Source organism: Panthera tigris, chromosome F3 (genome assembly GCF_018350195.1).
Source record: "Panthera tigris isolate Pti1 chromosome F3, P.tigris_Pti1_mat1.1, whole genome shotgun sequence".
NCBI lineage: Eukaryota > Metazoa > Chordata > Mammalia > Carnivora > Felidae > Panthera > Panthera tigris.
This window is the reverse complement of record NC_056678.1, coordinates 9,268,458-9,286,041: the sequence shown is the minus strand read 5'-3', so window position 1 is coordinate 9,286,041 and position 17,584 is coordinate 9,268,458. Positions and strand designations below refer to the sequence as shown.

The following is a 17,584-nucleotide window of genomic DNA, read 5'->3' as shown; positions in this document are numbered from 1 at the left end:
TCTGCCAATTCTTTTAAAGGCTCTGCAGATACTGGGCTTCATTGAGATAGAGTAAACTTTCTCCCCAAAAGAGGTTAGATTAGGCAAGTTCCTGGAAGCTCAACATGAACATTCTCTATTTCTCATTTCTCCTTTTATAGCCCAGAGCCAGGCTGATTTAATTTCCCCTTCACACAAACTAAGGAGAGGAGGTAAGCAGTACAGTCAGAACTCGATATATGAGTTGTGGTTGAAGGTGTGGACGATCAATCCTCTTACCCAGTTTCCCACCCCTCCGCCCCTTATTTCCTATCCATTCTCCTTGTGATTTGTGTGGCAGACAGATGCCATGAGACTTTAGTGGTTGGAGAAATGGTGTCAGGTTTGGTGATGGTGATGGAGGAAGAAAACAGCTGTTAGAATTAGCACAGCACATGAACTTTGTCAAAGGGAATGACGCCTACGTAGTAAGAATAACATTTAAAGGCATGAGAGAACATAGCAAACCTTGAAAGACCTCACCCTTAAGGTCTTATCTGATGGCAAGGAAAACAAAGTAATAAAAAAGTAAATCACAGGAAATGAGATGCCTTGAGACAACAAGGGCAAGGTGAAGGTATTACACAAATTTAATTCTTAACCCTCCAGTGTTGGGCAAAATGAAAAGAAAATAAGTAATCTATAGAGGAGTGAATTTAAAGTCAGGAAACTTTGCTTCCAGTCTTGGCTTTAATTCTCAACAACTGATTGATACTGGTGAAGTGATCTATCCTCGCTATTCCTTAATTTGCTCATCTATGAAAGGGTGGTGACACCTGCCCGACCACCTCCTCAGATTGTCATATATGTCAACAACAGTGACAACAAATCAAGCAAGAAAGAATGAGTGTCTTTGGAACATTGTAAAATGCTGTGCAACTGTTAACTGTTTATTCTGTAAGGTGCTGGCAAGAGTTTATTAGTCTCGGTAACCAACAGAGGTTTTAATGGTATTGGGAAGAACTGTCGAGCAAAACATTTTTGATTCTTGTGTGAAGCAAAACAGTGATGCCATTTTTATAAGCCAGGTTATGAGTAACTGTGTTAGAGCATGTAAATAAACTTCTACAAACAGATACTAATTGGAAATGGACTCAGACTCGAGAGGAGTGGCAGGTGGCTGATCTTCTATCAGTTGGAAGAATATGAAGGAGCAAGGTGATCAATGGAGAAAGAAAGAATTTGGGAACAAAATAAATGTGGGGTCAGTGCCAGGTCCTAATAACTATGTGATTCTGGGCAAATTTTGTACCTCCTCCGACGCTTCAGTTTTCTCACTTATAAAATGGGTAACATAACGAGTATAATAATACCTAACTTGCAGGGTTAGATTATATTAAATTATATAATATAAAGTGCCTAGTGCAGAGACTGGTACATGGCAAGAATAGGAGTCATTACTTTCTCACTTTGCCCAGGCCCTTTCATAGTCTACATACTTGTTTACCTATATTTTCCCTCTTCTGTTTCTTTCTGGAATACTGTCTATCCTGTAGCCTCCCTGTATTTGCCAGACTAATCTGCACACAGGACTCCTTTAAAATGTTTATTTAAACTCCATATTGCCTTCATTATGTCTACCTGATTAATAATAAAATCATTTTTCATCCTGTGTTAGAATTATTGTATTGATCCTGTAAAGATATCCTATTAAATTTATTATGTAGGTACATTGGATTCCTAACACACCTGCTGACCCTAAAAGTAATCACAAACATGGAGCAACACAGAACCAAGGGGAAAAAAAAGAAATGAGGATAGAAAGAGTTAAAGGGAACTTCAAATAGAAACGAACCATCCTAAGGTTTAATATTGTATAGTATATTAATTTTAATTTTTCTATATAAATAATTGCCAGGATAGAAACTTTCTTCTCACGAGTAATAAAATAGATACAATTGTTTGTAATCTACTGAGGAAATCAGAGAGCCTTTCTAATTTCCTCATTCCATTTCTTTAGAGTACTACTGAAACAAAATATCCAATGAAAAATACTACTTTTTGTTTTCCTGGATGGAAAAAATAACCCCAAACAATTGTGTCTGAAGATTATCTGTAATGTATTAGTGTGTTGTGTGTATATATGTGTGAATGTGACTCAACCTCTTTTTCTTCAGTAATTCCAGCCTTTTCTCCCCTTCTCCTTAAAAGGATGGATGTCCTTCTTGTCCTAGTGAAATCCACTTAAATGTAATTTCTTCTGGGAATTCTCACATTACCTGTGGGTGCTCCCTCCCCACCCCAACACCAAGCAGAAAAGTTTATCTTTCTCCTGTGCGTCACAACATCTTGTTTATACCATGAGATTCCTTAGCAATTAAGGTATCTACCTTATACACGCTCCTGAGACACAGCACAATGTCTGGAATATAACTGTCATCTCTTGTATGAATTTTGACTGAAGGCGTAGATGATTAGGCTTGCCTTCCCCTTATTTCCTATTGATCTTTTCTTAAGTTTGCAGTGTGTGACAATGTGGTACTATTTTAAAAGTTGGAGAAGTAGGTCAGAATTGGGGATGGTGTTGGAGGAAAGACAACTATTTTGCTTCCCTTTTCCATCTTCCATATGTTGTGTTATAACTCTTAATCATATCAAAGAAAATTCCATCCCAATCTTTAGAACAATATTATTTCAGCACCATGTTAGGAAAGGATGAATTTGGAAGAATTATTAAATGTTGCACAGAGCACTGTGCAACAGCCTACGGCTACTTTCTCCAGCAAAATCTTGAGGCTTTTTTTAAAATATTGTCTTTATCTTCCCATGATGACTTATGAGGCATGGTTAGGAAAATTTTATTTTAAAGGTCAGAGATTCCAACAGAACCAGCCAAAATTTTTTGAAGTTTATAGAGTGATTAATTCCTAGAGTTCTTCATTTTCCAGCCCTTTAATTTTTGCAATCACATTGACTGTTCAAAGTATATACAGCTTTTTAAAGTCTTTCAAATACTCTGTTCCTAGTCACAACTGGCAATTCATAAATAGAACTGATTAACATTCCCCACCACAAAGATATTTGAAGGAAACTAAAAACAAAAACAGCGTCTTTGTTGAATCCAATTTGCTTACATTTCAACACACATAACTCCACTTAACTGGCCATCACAGCAAAAGCCACAACACACACACACACACAGCAGCATGGAGCTAACCACACAACTCAACAGACAATGCAGACAAACTTGAGTATAAACCAAGATTTTTCTACCTCTTTTTCATAACAGGTTAGTGCTGGCCCTCAGTGTTGGTGTACAGTTTTTATGGCATGGGAAAATAGGGATGTTTCTGCCCTATAAAAATAAATGTGTTGAAGGCTTTAGTTTGAGCTTACACAACGTCAGAAAGTTGCAAAGGCACTGGCACAATACAAAAAAAAATAAAATAAAATAAAAGGAATCCCACATACAAATATATCACCAAAATATCACCAAAACACATGGCAAGATACTAAGAAAACAGTGGTAGGAAAACTACTGGTTTCTTGGATGATTTATGCAACAGTTTTCAACACCTTCCCAAAAAATAAAGCATAAGAGAGGCACGCTGGTGGGTCTTTGGTGGGCATATCTTGTCACCAACCACCATTCGTACCAAGTCTTTGGCTTTAAACTGCTCATTAGGCCATTTTCTCTCTGCAGAAGTAGAAAGCACAGAACCCTCATTGTTCTTTAACTTTTAAAAAAGCCTTAGGAAGGGCTAAGAGAAAGAGCATGTAGAAATGCATGCACTATCTTTAAGAGAGAAAGGGATACATGGAATGAAAATAAAAATACATAAGAAATACTTTCTTCATTTTATATGTCATAATATACACTTCTTTCCAAACCTTAGTTTGACACAAATGGTTTCTTACGGATGACATCTTTACTCTAGAAAGAGCTGGGTCAGAAAGATAAGCAGGAAGCAGAAGTTCTGAGTTCGAATAAAGACAATACTTTTGTTACATCAACGGATGAAAGGTGAGTGATGGGGCTAGAAATTGGGAAAATTTCCCAATTAGACTTAATGATTTGTAATTCCTCAAAAAAAAAAAAAAAAAAAAAAAAAAGAAAACTTACCACATTCTGTGCAAATTTCTCAAAAGATGTTCTGCGATCCATTGAGTGTTCCGACTTACATGAATGGGGTGGGTGTGGCAAAGGGAAATAGGGAACATAAATAAAAAGAAAGCAAGGAAAACAGCATAAAGAGACAGGATGATGAAAGGAGGCAATGCCAAATCCATGTTCTAAGTCACAGGGAAGGTAGGAAAGCTGCCAAGGAAGGACGCTAGACACAGGACATAGGCTCTGTTTTTATTAGAACTTCTATTTTTAACACCAAAACTCTTCCTGTGCAAACAAAATGGTATGATTTCAAGCAAAATCAAATGACACTAAAATGAAGTAGATTCATGAAGGTTTTACGCTGACATTTGCAAAGCCTACATATTTGAAAATCAGTGGAATATCTTCAGAATTTCTTCATACTTTTCTGTTAGGACTAGATTTCTGTTGATTATGTCAATTCTGTCAAGCATTGCTGTCCAATAGAATTTGCTGAAAGGATGGAAATGTCATTCTATGTTGTCCAATATTTCAGAAGCTGGGACCATTGAGTACATGAAATCTGGCTAGAATTTATGTACTCTTAATTAATTTAAATTTAAATTTAAACAACCCCATGTGGCTAGTGGCTGCTGTATTGAACAGGGCAAGTACAGAGTATTTATTGGCAAAGGCAATGGACTTTAAAAAATCCTATTAGCCTAAATGACAGTCATGAATTACACAAAATTATAATTTCATCTCAAAAGTTTCAGGACGCTATGGACTATTTTAACATTAAAAAATAATGAATGATGTTCAATTTTTATATTCAGATTTTCCATACCCTGCCTTAATGATTACATTGATCATAAACATTAATTGAATAATGAGGTCTATTGCAGCTCTTCCAAAATGTGTTTGGCTACCTTGTTAGGTGTGTAAAGTTCACCATCAGGATACTAAGTAATCCAGGACGAATGCCAAATTAAAATATTTTGAATCGAACATAACTACATTTTGGCAACTATCATTGAAAATAATAAGTCTATATTTGGTTATGGGGTATGTGGCCAAAACCTTACACTCAAGCTTCCTGGACAAAGAAAACCCTCTTCAAGTTTTTGACCTAATGATGTTATTCTTTCCTTTTCATTAATTTTAATTTTTTATATTTTTATATCCATAAACTGGACATACAAGAGACTAACATGAAACATGAAAACAGGTTCTAAAAAACGTTGTAAAGCATGAACATCTGCAGAAATAAACAAAACAAAAAAGAAAATAAGCAATCAACAAACAAAAACAAAAACATCTTAGATGGACCTTATAAAACACAAAGGTTTGGGGAAGGTCTTGGAGTGTGTTCACTTACCATTTGTCCAATACCCTGGCCTCAGTAGAAGGAACTACTCCATACAATTATAACTGAGAACCAGATCGAAAAAGGTCACAAAGAACCAATACCTTTTTCTTTGCCTGTAGAAGCTCTTGATAGGCACTGGATCTTATAAAACGTGGGTATGAATCACTTTTCATCAATTTGTAAATGTGCTCCTAAAAAGAAATAATGGTTGAAGCGCTTCTTTATTATTTCTCAGGGAAAATCAAATCCTGTGTCAAGAATACAGGGTATGGTTCAAAACAAATCTGGAAACAGCTAAAATTAATAATGATAATGTTGATGAGAATACTTTGTGTTTACAGAACATATGAATCTTCAGATTTATAATTTTATTCATGATCAATATTTAAACTGGGTTGAGAGCTACAGAGGAGGCAAATCATATCCAGTCCTTGAAAAACATGGAATTCAGTTAATGGAAGGTCATGAAGTTATTTCAAATCAAGTTGTTGATTTATATAGGTCATTTGAGAATATAAATAAATCTACTATCTCTTAAAATTACTCCAGGCCAAAAGTGAATGATATGAAGTCAAGACTCAGTATTCACACTAGCTATCTACTTGGAGGATGCAGACTGCCCAGATGAATCATCTCTTCGGTACAAATTATATTAAAAAATTGTCATCCACATCCACTTTGGGCCAGAGCACAAATCCAAGAAATATTTTGTGATATTTAATTGCTTAATCTCCTAATTTGTATGCATTAAAAAAAACCTCCTTCAGTGACAGATTAGGTAAATATTTAATAATTTAAACCTATAATCAGTCCACAATGTTCTATTACGATGATGAATATTGATAGACAAAGAAGTCAAGGAAAAAAATATATTCATCCCATTCAGTTGTTAGCCCCATCTAGGGAGATTCTGCTCTGGCCTATTGAAGTTCAATGGAGCATAAATGCTCCTTCCTCTTTCTAGTCTAGTGAAAAATCAGTTAGATGTAGAGAGTATCCTGGATGTCCCAATCTCTTTGTTTGCAGAAAAAAAATATATTTTAGGAAATGACTCAGTTTCCCCAGTCTCAAACACACCAATGCCACGTAGAGCAGAAAATCCTCTCGGCTATGATTTGGAGTTATTCTCACTCAATATCTAGCCCAAGGCTCACCTCCAAAAGCATGGTACATTCAAGACCCTATCGGAATTTGTTGTTGGAAAAGTGGAGAGAGGTCTTGTTTTGGGGTCAAGCATTGAAGGTTTCAGATCTTATCTTGCTCGAGACCTGCCACTTACAAACATGTAAATTTAGGTCAATTATCCCATCTCTCTGAGCCTTAGTTTTCCACTCTGTACAATAGGGTTGTTGTGAGGCTTAAAGGAATGATATATATTTAGCAAAGAAGGGGAGTATGCATAGTAAGTGCTCAGATATACTTGCATATATACCAGGCACACTTCTAGTGATTGCCTGTATTAGTTAATTTAATCCTCACAAAACTTCAGTGAGGATGGGAACCATTATTATACCCATTTTAAATATGAAGAAGGTCACAGAGCTTTGACTAGAACCCAGGCAATTTGGCTCTAGAGTCTGCTTTCCTAACCATTACACTGTTCCTTTTCTCAAAAAAATGGCAGGAATTTTCATTACTATATTTTTGAGGATGGGGTTAAAAAACCCATCAACAACTGGAGTTAAATATCTGAGCTTAACTGAAAAAGAAGCCCAGGGTCAGGTGGTAATGTTTTCTATAGAAAATTATGCCTTTTCATTTTACTGAAGACCTATTAAGCAAGAATATTTTTAATGCCACAGATAACAAAGAAATGTTCTTTTTAAGACTTCAGGGAGATCATTTCAAACATTTTACATACTGTTGGCTCTAGAAAAATGCTTGAAATTTTATCTTGAACTGAAAGAAAGATAAATCCACAGAGAAGTAAGCAACAGGACTATAATTTTCATCCTGCTCTCTTGCATGTGTCTATAATTATTTCTACATAGAAGCCCATGGGAAAGCAAAGATGGGTGTCTGCTTAGCTATCTCTACCTGTGTTAGTTTTCTTTTTTTTTTAATTTTTTTTTTAACGTTTATTTATTTTTGAGACAGAGAGAGACAGAGCGTGAACAGGGGAGGGGCAGAGAGAGAGGGAGACACAGAATCTGAAACAGGCTCCAGGCTCTGAGCTGTCAGCACAGAGCCCGACGCAGGGCTCAAACTCACGGACCGGGAGATCATGACCTGAGCCGAAGTCGGCCGCTTAACCGACTGAACCACCCAGGCGCCCCTGTGTTAGTTTTCTATACGATGGCTCGTTTCTTTAGACCAAAGCCAGGAGAAATGTACTTTCCACCGGGAGTGAAAATAAGGTCTTTTAGATTTTAAAATCTTCTAGATTTTATTTTAGTATTATTGTTATTTGAAAAACAAGATACTTTCTAGAACTAATATTCTTCTTTTGAAGAGGTTTAAGAAATTAAGATGTATGCATGTTCCAATTTAAAAGCCAATTTAATTTACAGGGGCGCCTGGGTGGCTCAGTTGGTTGAGTGTCTGACTTCGACTCAGGTCATGATCTTACAGTTCATGAGTTCAAGCCCCGGGTCAGGCTTTGTGCTGACAGCTCGGAGCCTGTAGCCTGCTTCCGATTCTGTGTCTCCCTCACACTGCCCCTCCCCCGCTCATGCTCTGTCTCTCTCTCTCTCTCAAAAATAAACATTAAAAATTTTTTTAAAAAGCCAATTACAGCATATCATTAGGAAAATAATACCCAAAAGTTTAGTTTTCTTCTTGAGCACAATATTTTTTTAGAGAAGGAAAAATTGAGACTGTGTCTAAGGAGGCAATTGTGCCCAGTTTGAGGAAAAAAAATCTAAATATTTGTCTTAGGATATTAATATCTTAATATTAATTTCCTTTTTTCCCTTTTCACAGATTAAAAACTTAACTTGGGAAATTCATATATGCCTAATTCTATTATTTCATTGTATCATAAGAGACAAAACTGGCTTGAGTGTGACATAACTGTAACCTACTCTAGCTTAGCTCTGACTATTCATAATGATGAATAATTTAGGAATGTCAGCATCTTAGAATCTCCACATTGGAAGATACCTTAAAGATTTCAACTATGTGTTACTGAGCTGAGGTCAACATTAGATAAGTGTTTTCTCGCATATTGGGAGATGAAGTAGAAAAATGAAGTAAAAGTGTTCAAATATTTCAAATATTCCCCTTTAAGAAATTTTCACATAAAAACATTCAAACTTATAAAACATTCCCAAGCTTCAGAAACTGTTCATTTTAATGTGTCTCTCTTTTCTTCCAAATCAATTGGAATTATTTTACATACAGTTACCTAAATTGAAAATATTAAGTCTAGCTGCCAATTACAATGAAAATAAAGCAGAAATACCTCAAACGTCAATTTTCCAGGAACACATTTGTGACATACTGTGAGGCCCACCCATATACCAACCTGAGCATCTTCGAATGTGTATCGTCCAGGTTCCTTCACATTCTGTGTGGTTTTATCATAGCTCTTAGAATCCAAGTTAATGGCACTGGGAGCTCCAGGAGCCAGAAATTCTTGCCATATTTCCTGAACTCGGGAAGGGACTTCTCTAATAGGCCTTTTCTTCAGGTCTTCCACTGCTAGCCAGAATCTATGGAAAATGTGACACCAAGCATTTACTGTGATGCCTTATAATTTGCAACTTCTTATAATATTGACTGATCACACAAGTCACAATAATGCCTAACAATAAACTCCTTTTTTTCTCAGGGCGTCCAATATATGGCCTTTACTGAATTTTTTTTCATTAGTTGTATTCAAAAGTATAAATGTTTTCAAAAGGAAATATTGAAAACAATCTCTTTTAAGTGTTTGCTATTGAAAGCAGATCTCCCAGAGCCCTGATTCTTCACAACTTTAATTTTTACTACAGCAAAATAGCACCACTAAAGAACCATTTATTAGAAAGGAAGAGGAGATTGTAGGGAATTAGAGTGAATGACACAGAGCATCTGCTTGGGGGATAAAGCAGTGCATTGTACTATATTCTTTGGATCTGTTGTCCATGTGAGCAATGAGAGTTAGTATGGAGAGGATTTTCTGCTCTACGTGGCAAGGGAATCACAGCGAAGCTTTACCGGAATTAAAAGAGGCCTGGACACAAGATCAGAAAAGGCCCTAGCTGGAGAAATCAGGGCAAGTAACTAATTTTAGGCTGTTTAATTCAGAGAGTTATGGAATGACAGAAGCAACAAGCTTTCACGTGCCACTGTTTGAAAGGTTTACATTTGCAGAGGCATCAAAGCAATTCAGAAGCTCTGGAAAACAAACAAACAAAACAAATACTGACTTTCTTCTAAATATGTAAATACATTTTATATGCTTCTGTATAGAATATATATGCTGTAAGGAAAAAAACCCACCAGAACATGTTTTGGCTAAGAGCAAATAGCAATGTCTAATAATAAAGGGTCACATTGTATTAATAGGTTTCATTTCTTTAAATTTTGCTCTATGTTATATCATTTTGGTTGGGACTGGAAATAATGTTGAAAAGATGAAGATGGTGGGTGCCTGGGTGGCTCACTTGGTTAAGCATCTGGCTCTTGGTTTCAGCTCAGGTCATGATCTCATGGTTTCATGAGTTCAAGCCCCATGTTAATCTCTGTACTGACAGCATGGAGCCTACTTGGGATTCTCTCTCTTTCTCTCTCTCTCTACCCCTCCCATGCTCGTGGCCTGCCTCTGCCTCTCTCAAAATAAGTAAATAAACTTAAAAATGAATATATATGACATGTATATTATATATATCACTATAATTGTTAAAATGAAAAAAAATACTTGAAAACGGAACATACTAGGTCTATGTTATCCTCAACATAGACCATTATCACCCTAATGGCATATGTAGTCATGAAATGGGAAAATGACAAAAGACAAAGTTCACTACAGGCTACAGAGTCTTAAGAGAGGTACAATATGACCTTTAGAAACAGAACCTTCATACAAACAGAACCTTCATAATTATTAACTTGGGCATTAATGTTTGGGCATAAGTTTTAACTTGGGCATTAATGAAAGGTCAGAAATAAGTAATAAAGCAGTTGAGCTAGAGTTAGAAAATCAAATATTACTCCACCTAGTGAGTTTCCAGTTTCTAGAGATTATTTTCCTATAGATATATATAACAGTAGATAGTCCAATTTTGGACAACGCCTTACACATGAAACTACCGTTATTGTCTTCAGAAGGGAAGGCTCAAGACTATTTCCTCCAAAAATAAGAGATTTGGACACTGTGCAATCTAATTGCCATCTGAGGGAGCATAAATGTTGTAATGAATGCTCATTCAAGTCCATTCCAGCATGCTTTCAACACCTTAATTGAAAGAATTTTTCTGTCCTCAAAGAAGCACTAGAGAAAAAGGTACACCATTCAAATAACTGCCTAACATTAGGACCCCGGGAGCAGCTATCAACAGGGCAAACCACACAGTGTGGGAGTGCAAAGCAGGAAAAAGCCTTCTGCTGGGCAAAGCACTGGGCTGGTAAGGGAAAGCTGATATAGATGCAGTGACATCTTAATAAACTTGAAAACACAGAAAAATTAATAAGAACACTTACAGTAATAAGTAAGTGCAGGCTCTATTCTAAGTGGTTTAGTCATATTTACTAATTCAATCTCTACAGCACTAGAGTATGTGCTATTATTTCCCCCAATTTTGAGAAAAGGAAACTGAGGATATGAAGATTAAGTCACTTATTTAAGGTTGCCCACTATGAGTGTCATAGCTGGGGTTTGCCCCTGGATAATTTGCAGCAGTTGATGTGCTCATAACTGTCCCTAAGAGCATCATCGCCTTTCTTTCTTTCTTTTTTTTTTAATGTCTATTTGTTTTGGAGATAGACAGAGAATGAGTGGGAAAGGGGAAGAAAGAGAGGGAGACAGAATCCAAGCAGGCTCCAGGCTCTAAGCTGTCAGCACAGAGCGTGATGTGGGGCTTGAACTCATGAACTACGAGATCATGACCTGAGCCAAAGTTGGACCCTTAACCAACTGAGATACCCAGGTGCCCCACATCATCACCTTTCTTATTCTCGGCCTTACTGTAGATGCTGTAATAACTCAGTAGAATGGAAAGCGCACTGGTAAAATCCCATCATCCTTAATATATGGCAGCTGGAATATGAGGAAGTAAGTGTCTTAATGTCTTTGAGTCTTGAGTTCTTAATCAGTAAAATGGGATAATAATGTCTATCTCACTAGGTTTCCATTAGATGACAAGACAAATTATGTAAGAGGCACTTCTGAGTGCCTGACACATTTTTAGACACTCCACAATAAAACTCATATTACTACATTTCCTTAGTACTTCCGCTATGCTGCATGTTTTACCTGAAAAGGGAATGAGTAAAAACACACTAATGGACAGCAGAGGTTATATTTGAGGAATAAGTTATCAATAAACATTATTTCTTGACTTTTTTTTTCCTGTCTTAATTCTGGAAGAACATAGGAGTGTCATGCTTCTGTAAAGAGCAGGTGCTTACAGGCAGCTGCTTGATAAGACAAACTGAGACTACTTTAAGCTCAATTAGCCCTCCTGGACAACTGGACTATTCTTTCTTCCTCAGTGTGTGATACCAGAAACAGTGGGTTCAGATTTGGGGAGCAGTGGAGTATAGCCTCTATTGGCTTTTAGAAAGCCTAGGATTCCAATTACTAGCCTGACTCGGACAAGATGCTTAGCCTCCCTCAGACATATTTTGCTTATCGGAAAATGGGGCACAAATGTTTAAATTTCATTCTTGTTGCGGTGATTAGATGTTTGATAATCAGAAAGAGTGACCACTAAATATACCATGGCATACTTATAACAGTATGGATATAATTATAACATAAAATATATTAAATATGTCATATTTCTTAAATGAAATGACTTAGATGGAAAACTAGCATGGCAGGGGTGCCTGGGTGGCTCAGTCGGTTGAGTGTCCAACTTTAGCTAAGGTCATGATCTCTCAGTTCCTGAGTTCAAGTCCTGCGTCGGGCTGTGTGCTAACAGCCCAGAGTCTTGGAGCCTGCTTCGGATTCTGTGTCTCTCCCTCTCCCTGCCCCTCCCCCACTCAAACACACACACACACACACACACACACACACACACACACTCTCTCTCTCTCTCTCTCTCTCTCTCAAAAATAAACATTAAAAAAATTAAAAAAAAGAAAACTAGTATGGCATAAAATTATTGACATAAGAAATGGTTAAGGCTTGAACTAAGGAATCAGCAGTGATTCAATTCATTCATGAAACAAACACAGTTGCCACTATTTCCTTTGCCCAGAGCTTCTTTCTTCTTACATTTTGGCTGGTTATATCTTGACATCCAAATCACAGCCTAAAGCTATTTCCCCTAGGATGCCTTTGCTGACCTCCAACTCTAGGTTAGCTATCCCTCTGTACTTCTCAGATCTAAATAAACACGATTTTGTGTTGTGATCTGTGTTCTCTGTATCCACCACTAGGCTGAAGTTTTAATGAGATCAGGAACCATTTTTATTTGGTTAGGTGATACTGGCCAGGCTTATTACTTGTTTATTTCTTAAGTTTATTTTTACTTGTTTTGAGAGAGGGAGAGAGCACGAGCAGGGGAGGGGCAGAGAGAGAGAGAGGGAGAGAGAGAGAATCTCAAGCAGGCTCCAAACTGTGAGCATGAAGCCCAATGCAGGGCTTGATCTCATAAACTGTAGATCATGACCTGAGCCAAAACCAAGAGCTGGACCTTTAACTGACTGAGCAACTCAGGTGCCCCATTTCTTGTTTATTTTTTCATCATGATACCTCTGATGTTGGCATTTATTTAAAAACTTAGAGAACTAGAGGAAATTCCATCTTCCCATCTGCTAAAAGGCTAAAAATATCTTTTATCTCTGCTATATTTTTTATGCATTCCTTTACTCAATAATTGATGATGTGACCTTGATATAAAAAAAAATCCTTAGCAGTGTACATCTTCTAAAAGCCTTCCCAAGATGGGTTTGCACAAACTTGAATGAATAGAAGGCTGCATCCCAACAATTCATGACAGGCATGCGTATATAATAAAATTATTCCAGGTTCCAACTGTGATCATCTTGCTTCAACCATAGGACATCTGTCAAAGTTCTACATGCTTCTGAATGATTTGGTATTGGTATCTGTTAAATCATCTCTAAAGAATGTGACAATGCCTGGAGCTGCAGTGTTCCAGTGAAAATAAATGAATGCTGGGACCTTACCATAAATGAGTTCCACAGGACTGCATAAGTCATGGGAAAGTAAATTAGGGTATCATTTTCAAAAGAATAATGAATTAAAGAGCTCGTGGAAAAACATTTTTATGCAGTGGAAAGTTATCACTCACTTTGGTGATCTCAAAAAGAGCCATTACAATCTATTGCAGTGTCTCACATTTAAAAATTCAATTTCCAGGTGCCTCTTAAGTTAGAAAAAATTCAAAAGTATGTAAGGATGATGCATACAACAGATGGGTGGAATGCACACCCCTCTCCTACTAACAGCTCAGTGTGGTGCGGCCCTCAACTGTCCTGAAGCTATATTTAAATGTGCCAAGTGAATGAACTGCCCCACAGTGTTGTTTCAAGTTATTTTTAATAGGCACCCAGACCTTACTTTAAGAAGACCAATACTGATAAATAATGATAATTTAACTTCATAAATATTGTTGGCCATTCTTCACTTTGCCAAACATTAGTTCAGGTATTATACTTCTTTATGGAGTCCATTTCAAATGCATCACACTTATATACTTAATAGATGAAGAGATAATGTAAAAATAAACCATTATAAGGAACTAATAATTCTGGATAGGCTTTTCCTTTGTTACCTTTTTCCCTCCATCAGGAGGCAGAAATTCAATGGGTTCATATTGTCATCATGTTGGTACGAGGGTAACTGATCTATTTGGTGCAAAATAACCAGACATATCACAGTAAGTCTCTCTGACATAGAATAGGATACAAACAATGTGTCTTACCTTAAATTTTCTGAGCTGAATTCTGACTCTAGAAATTTAAGAAACTGTTCTCTCCCAACTGGGTCTTTCAATGCTTCATCCATGCCAAAACCCCATCGTTTTACCCTCTGCTGACTTGGTTCTTTGCTATAGGAGATAAAATGAGGAAAAATATACTCCTTTCATGCCAATTCTATCTTCTGCTATTACATCTCCCCTCAAAATCATATATATCTTGAGGTTCCCATCTTTAACATATCTTTCAGGAAAAAAAAATCTGTGATTGATGGCTGTGCATGAAATCATAGTGAAGTATACATTAGGCATTAACAACAGTCTAATCTTTATTAAGCCTAGGCACCAAGTGCTCTAGAGGGATTCTTTTAGATTTTTTTCTGCAACTTTTGAGACAGGTACTATTATAATTCTTATTTTATAGATGAAGAAATCAAGGCTCAAAGAGGGTTATAACTTGCCAATGTATGACACGTAATAAGGGGCAATATTCTAGACATTCTCACCTCAAAGCACAATTTCTTAACCAGCATATAGTGTGCAGTCTCATAGTGGTATATTTTACTGGAGGAAAATGCATTGGGAACCAAAAGGCCTAAATTCTAGTTATGAGTTTGTTGTTGATGAAATGTGTGACGTAATCCTGGCTGAATCACAACATTCTGGGGCCCCAATTCCTCATGTATAAAATCTAGAACTTATGGATGAAGAGCTTGCACTTGTTAAGCATTTAAGAACACTGACTGGAGGTAAAAGAAAGAAAAAGTCCATAAACACAGTCTAGAGAAAGGCCATAGAATATGAAATCCTCACTCTGTATAGTGATAGGCACTGCTCTCTTCATGACTCTGTCAAGATTGATGATATAAGTCTTCCCTTATACAGGTCATAAAGGAAACCAGGGAATCTTAAATTGTGCTTTGGTTTTCTTAAGACGTCAGTATCTTGTCAGATTCTCTTAGAGTGTTAATGGCAAGTTCATTTTTTTTTTTTAAATTGAATGTATAGAGCCATACCTGTATTGTGCTTAAATAAGTATGGATTTAACAATCATTTTGCTTGAATACAGGGGCCTGTGTGGCTATGCGGATTTTCAAAGAAGCAAAAACCATGAGCTAAATTTCAAGAACTGAAGATCCCAACTCTGAATAATCTATCCTGAAACTCTTGTACCTCTAATTTTGTGCCAGTCCTCTGGCAATGTGCATCTGAACACAAATGCAAGTATTTAAGGTTTAAAAACCATTACCTTGAACAAGAACTTCATATCACGGGCTAATAGAGACACAGAGTAAAATTAGCCTTACAATTATCAGTTACAGAATTCTTCCTATTTTACCCCAAACCTGAAATAACTGAAATAATTGGAGAGAAAAGAACATGTCACATACCTTGCTTCAAGTTCCCAGAAAGTAGTATCATCAGACAGCCATGGGTTAGAAGGGTCAGGTGGCACAAGAAATGGGTCATATTCTACATACTGTTCCGTGTAACTTAACAGACTAGAGAGAAAAAAAAAATATTTTCATCTTCATTAGTTTTTTCGCTGAGGTTATACCCAGCCCCAAATAAGGGATACGATATAAAAAGGTCTGGGCAAGGAATTGCTTGCTTATAGAGTAGAACCCAACGGCAGTTTCCACGTTTCCATAACTTTTGTGCATCAACTTATTGTGCACTTTGGAAGACAAATGTAGCTAAGGAGTCCATGTCTGTCCATGCCCAAACCAAGTGAGGCAACATCCCTCCATTAAAATGAAGTAAAATGGAAGGTGTCAGTGTGTGAAAAACAGTGCTAAGGGTCAGTTCCAATCCTTGGCCAACCAGTCCACTCACAGCTGAAATTTTATCAAACTTGGAGAATGGGTAAAGGAAATTTTTATTAAAAGTATCTACAGGAGTTAGATAAGGGGAGAATCACTAATATTTTTTTTAAATTTGTATTAAAAAAATAAAGAAAGAAAAGAAAAAGACGGAGAGGAAAGGAAAGAAGTTGGAGAGGTGGGATTCGGCAATACTCCAAAGCGAAGAACATGTGTGCCACTAATAACAGATTTAAATGAAGAAAAGGAAAATATCTAAAATTTGTGTTTAATTCAAATTCTGAAGTCATGCAATAACTGAAAAGTGTCAATGTTAAGATGAATTTACAGAGAGGCTCTAAGTTGCCAAAAAGTAACTTGATAAATTGAAAGGTTCATTTCTCTCAGCAGGAGTGAAAAATTCAACTCCTTGGAAATATCTTCTGTATCTGATTCTAGTTGTGCAGGACTGGATCTCGAGAGACTGAAGACAGTAATGATCATTCTTTCATTTAAACTATAACAGAAGAGTTCCCTGAAAGTTTCCTTTCCTTCCCTTCCCTTCCCTCCCCTCCCCTCCCCTCCCCTCCCCTCCCCTCCCCTCCCCTCCCCTCCCCTCCCCTCCTCTCCCCTCCCCTCCCTTCCCCTCCCCTCTCTTCTCCTTTCCTTCCCTTCCCTTTCCTTCTTTTCTCTCTTTCTTTCTTTCTTTCTTTCTTTCTTTCTTTCTTTCTTTCTTTCTTTCTAGGTTTATTGTTTTTGAGAGACAGGGAGAGATAGAGCACAAACAGGAGAGGGGCAGAGAGAGAGAGGGAGAAACAGAATCCAAAGTAGGCTCTAGGCTCTGAGCTGTCAGCACAGAGCCCAACGTGGGGCTTGAACTCACAAACCATGAAATCATGACCTGAGCTGAAGTTGGACACTTAACCGACTGAGCCACCCAGGCACCCCATTTTTGAAAGTTTTCTATGTGCAAAAGGAAAAATAAAATTTCTTACAGGATCCCATTTTAAACACAGTTAACTATCACATGAATTTTTTTTATTTATATGGGCATCTTGAAATACTTACCTATCAGCAACTTTTGACATTTTTAACCGATGTCTATCTAACTGTATTTGCCAATATTTAATCTGAAAAGAATTAAAGTAGTTATGTAAGTAGTGACATTCTCAAAATTTTCAACTCGAAATTCTGATACACTGGGCAATTCTAAATAAGAATATGTTCCAAGTCAGTAAAATTTCAAAGTCTGAAAAATCAAATGAGACGACTCTGAAAATTAAAGTGTTTGAAAAAATATAGTCAATATCCCTTTAGAACAGCAATGAATTTG

The 17,584-nt window shown here is 36.9% G+C and overlaps 1 protein-coding gene across 9 annotated transcripts in view; it reads right to left on the bottom strand.

Annotated features, from left to right (window-relative positions):
* RGS7 (regulator of G protein signaling 7) overlaps positions 1 to 17,584 on the bottom strand; it is a 516,778-nt gene that overhangs the window by 15,138 nt on the left and 484,056 nt on the right. For 8 of the 9 annotated variants that reach the window (XM_042976049.1, XM_042976056.1, XM_042976057.1 and 5 more), the window contains 6 exons: positions 17,320 to 17,381; positions 15,841 to 15,951; positions 14,456 to 14,581; positions 8,884 to 9,070; positions 5,519 to 5,608; positions 3,232 to 3,313 (listed from right to left, as the gene is read on the bottom strand). In XM_042976049.1, coding sequence (XP_042831983.1) covers positions 3,239 to 3,313; positions 5,519 to 5,608; positions 8,884 to 9,070; positions 14,456 to 14,581; positions 15,841 to 15,951; positions 17,320 to 17,381 — 651 coding nt within the window. In that variant the 3' untranslated portion in view covers positions 3,232 to 3,238. The remainder of the gene's footprint in view (positions 1 to 3,231; positions 3,314 to 5,518; positions 5,609 to 8,883; positions 9,071 to 14,455; positions 14,582 to 15,840; positions 15,952 to 17,319; positions 17,382 to 17,584) is intronic. The other variant, XM_042976052.1, reaches the window with a different exon arrangement.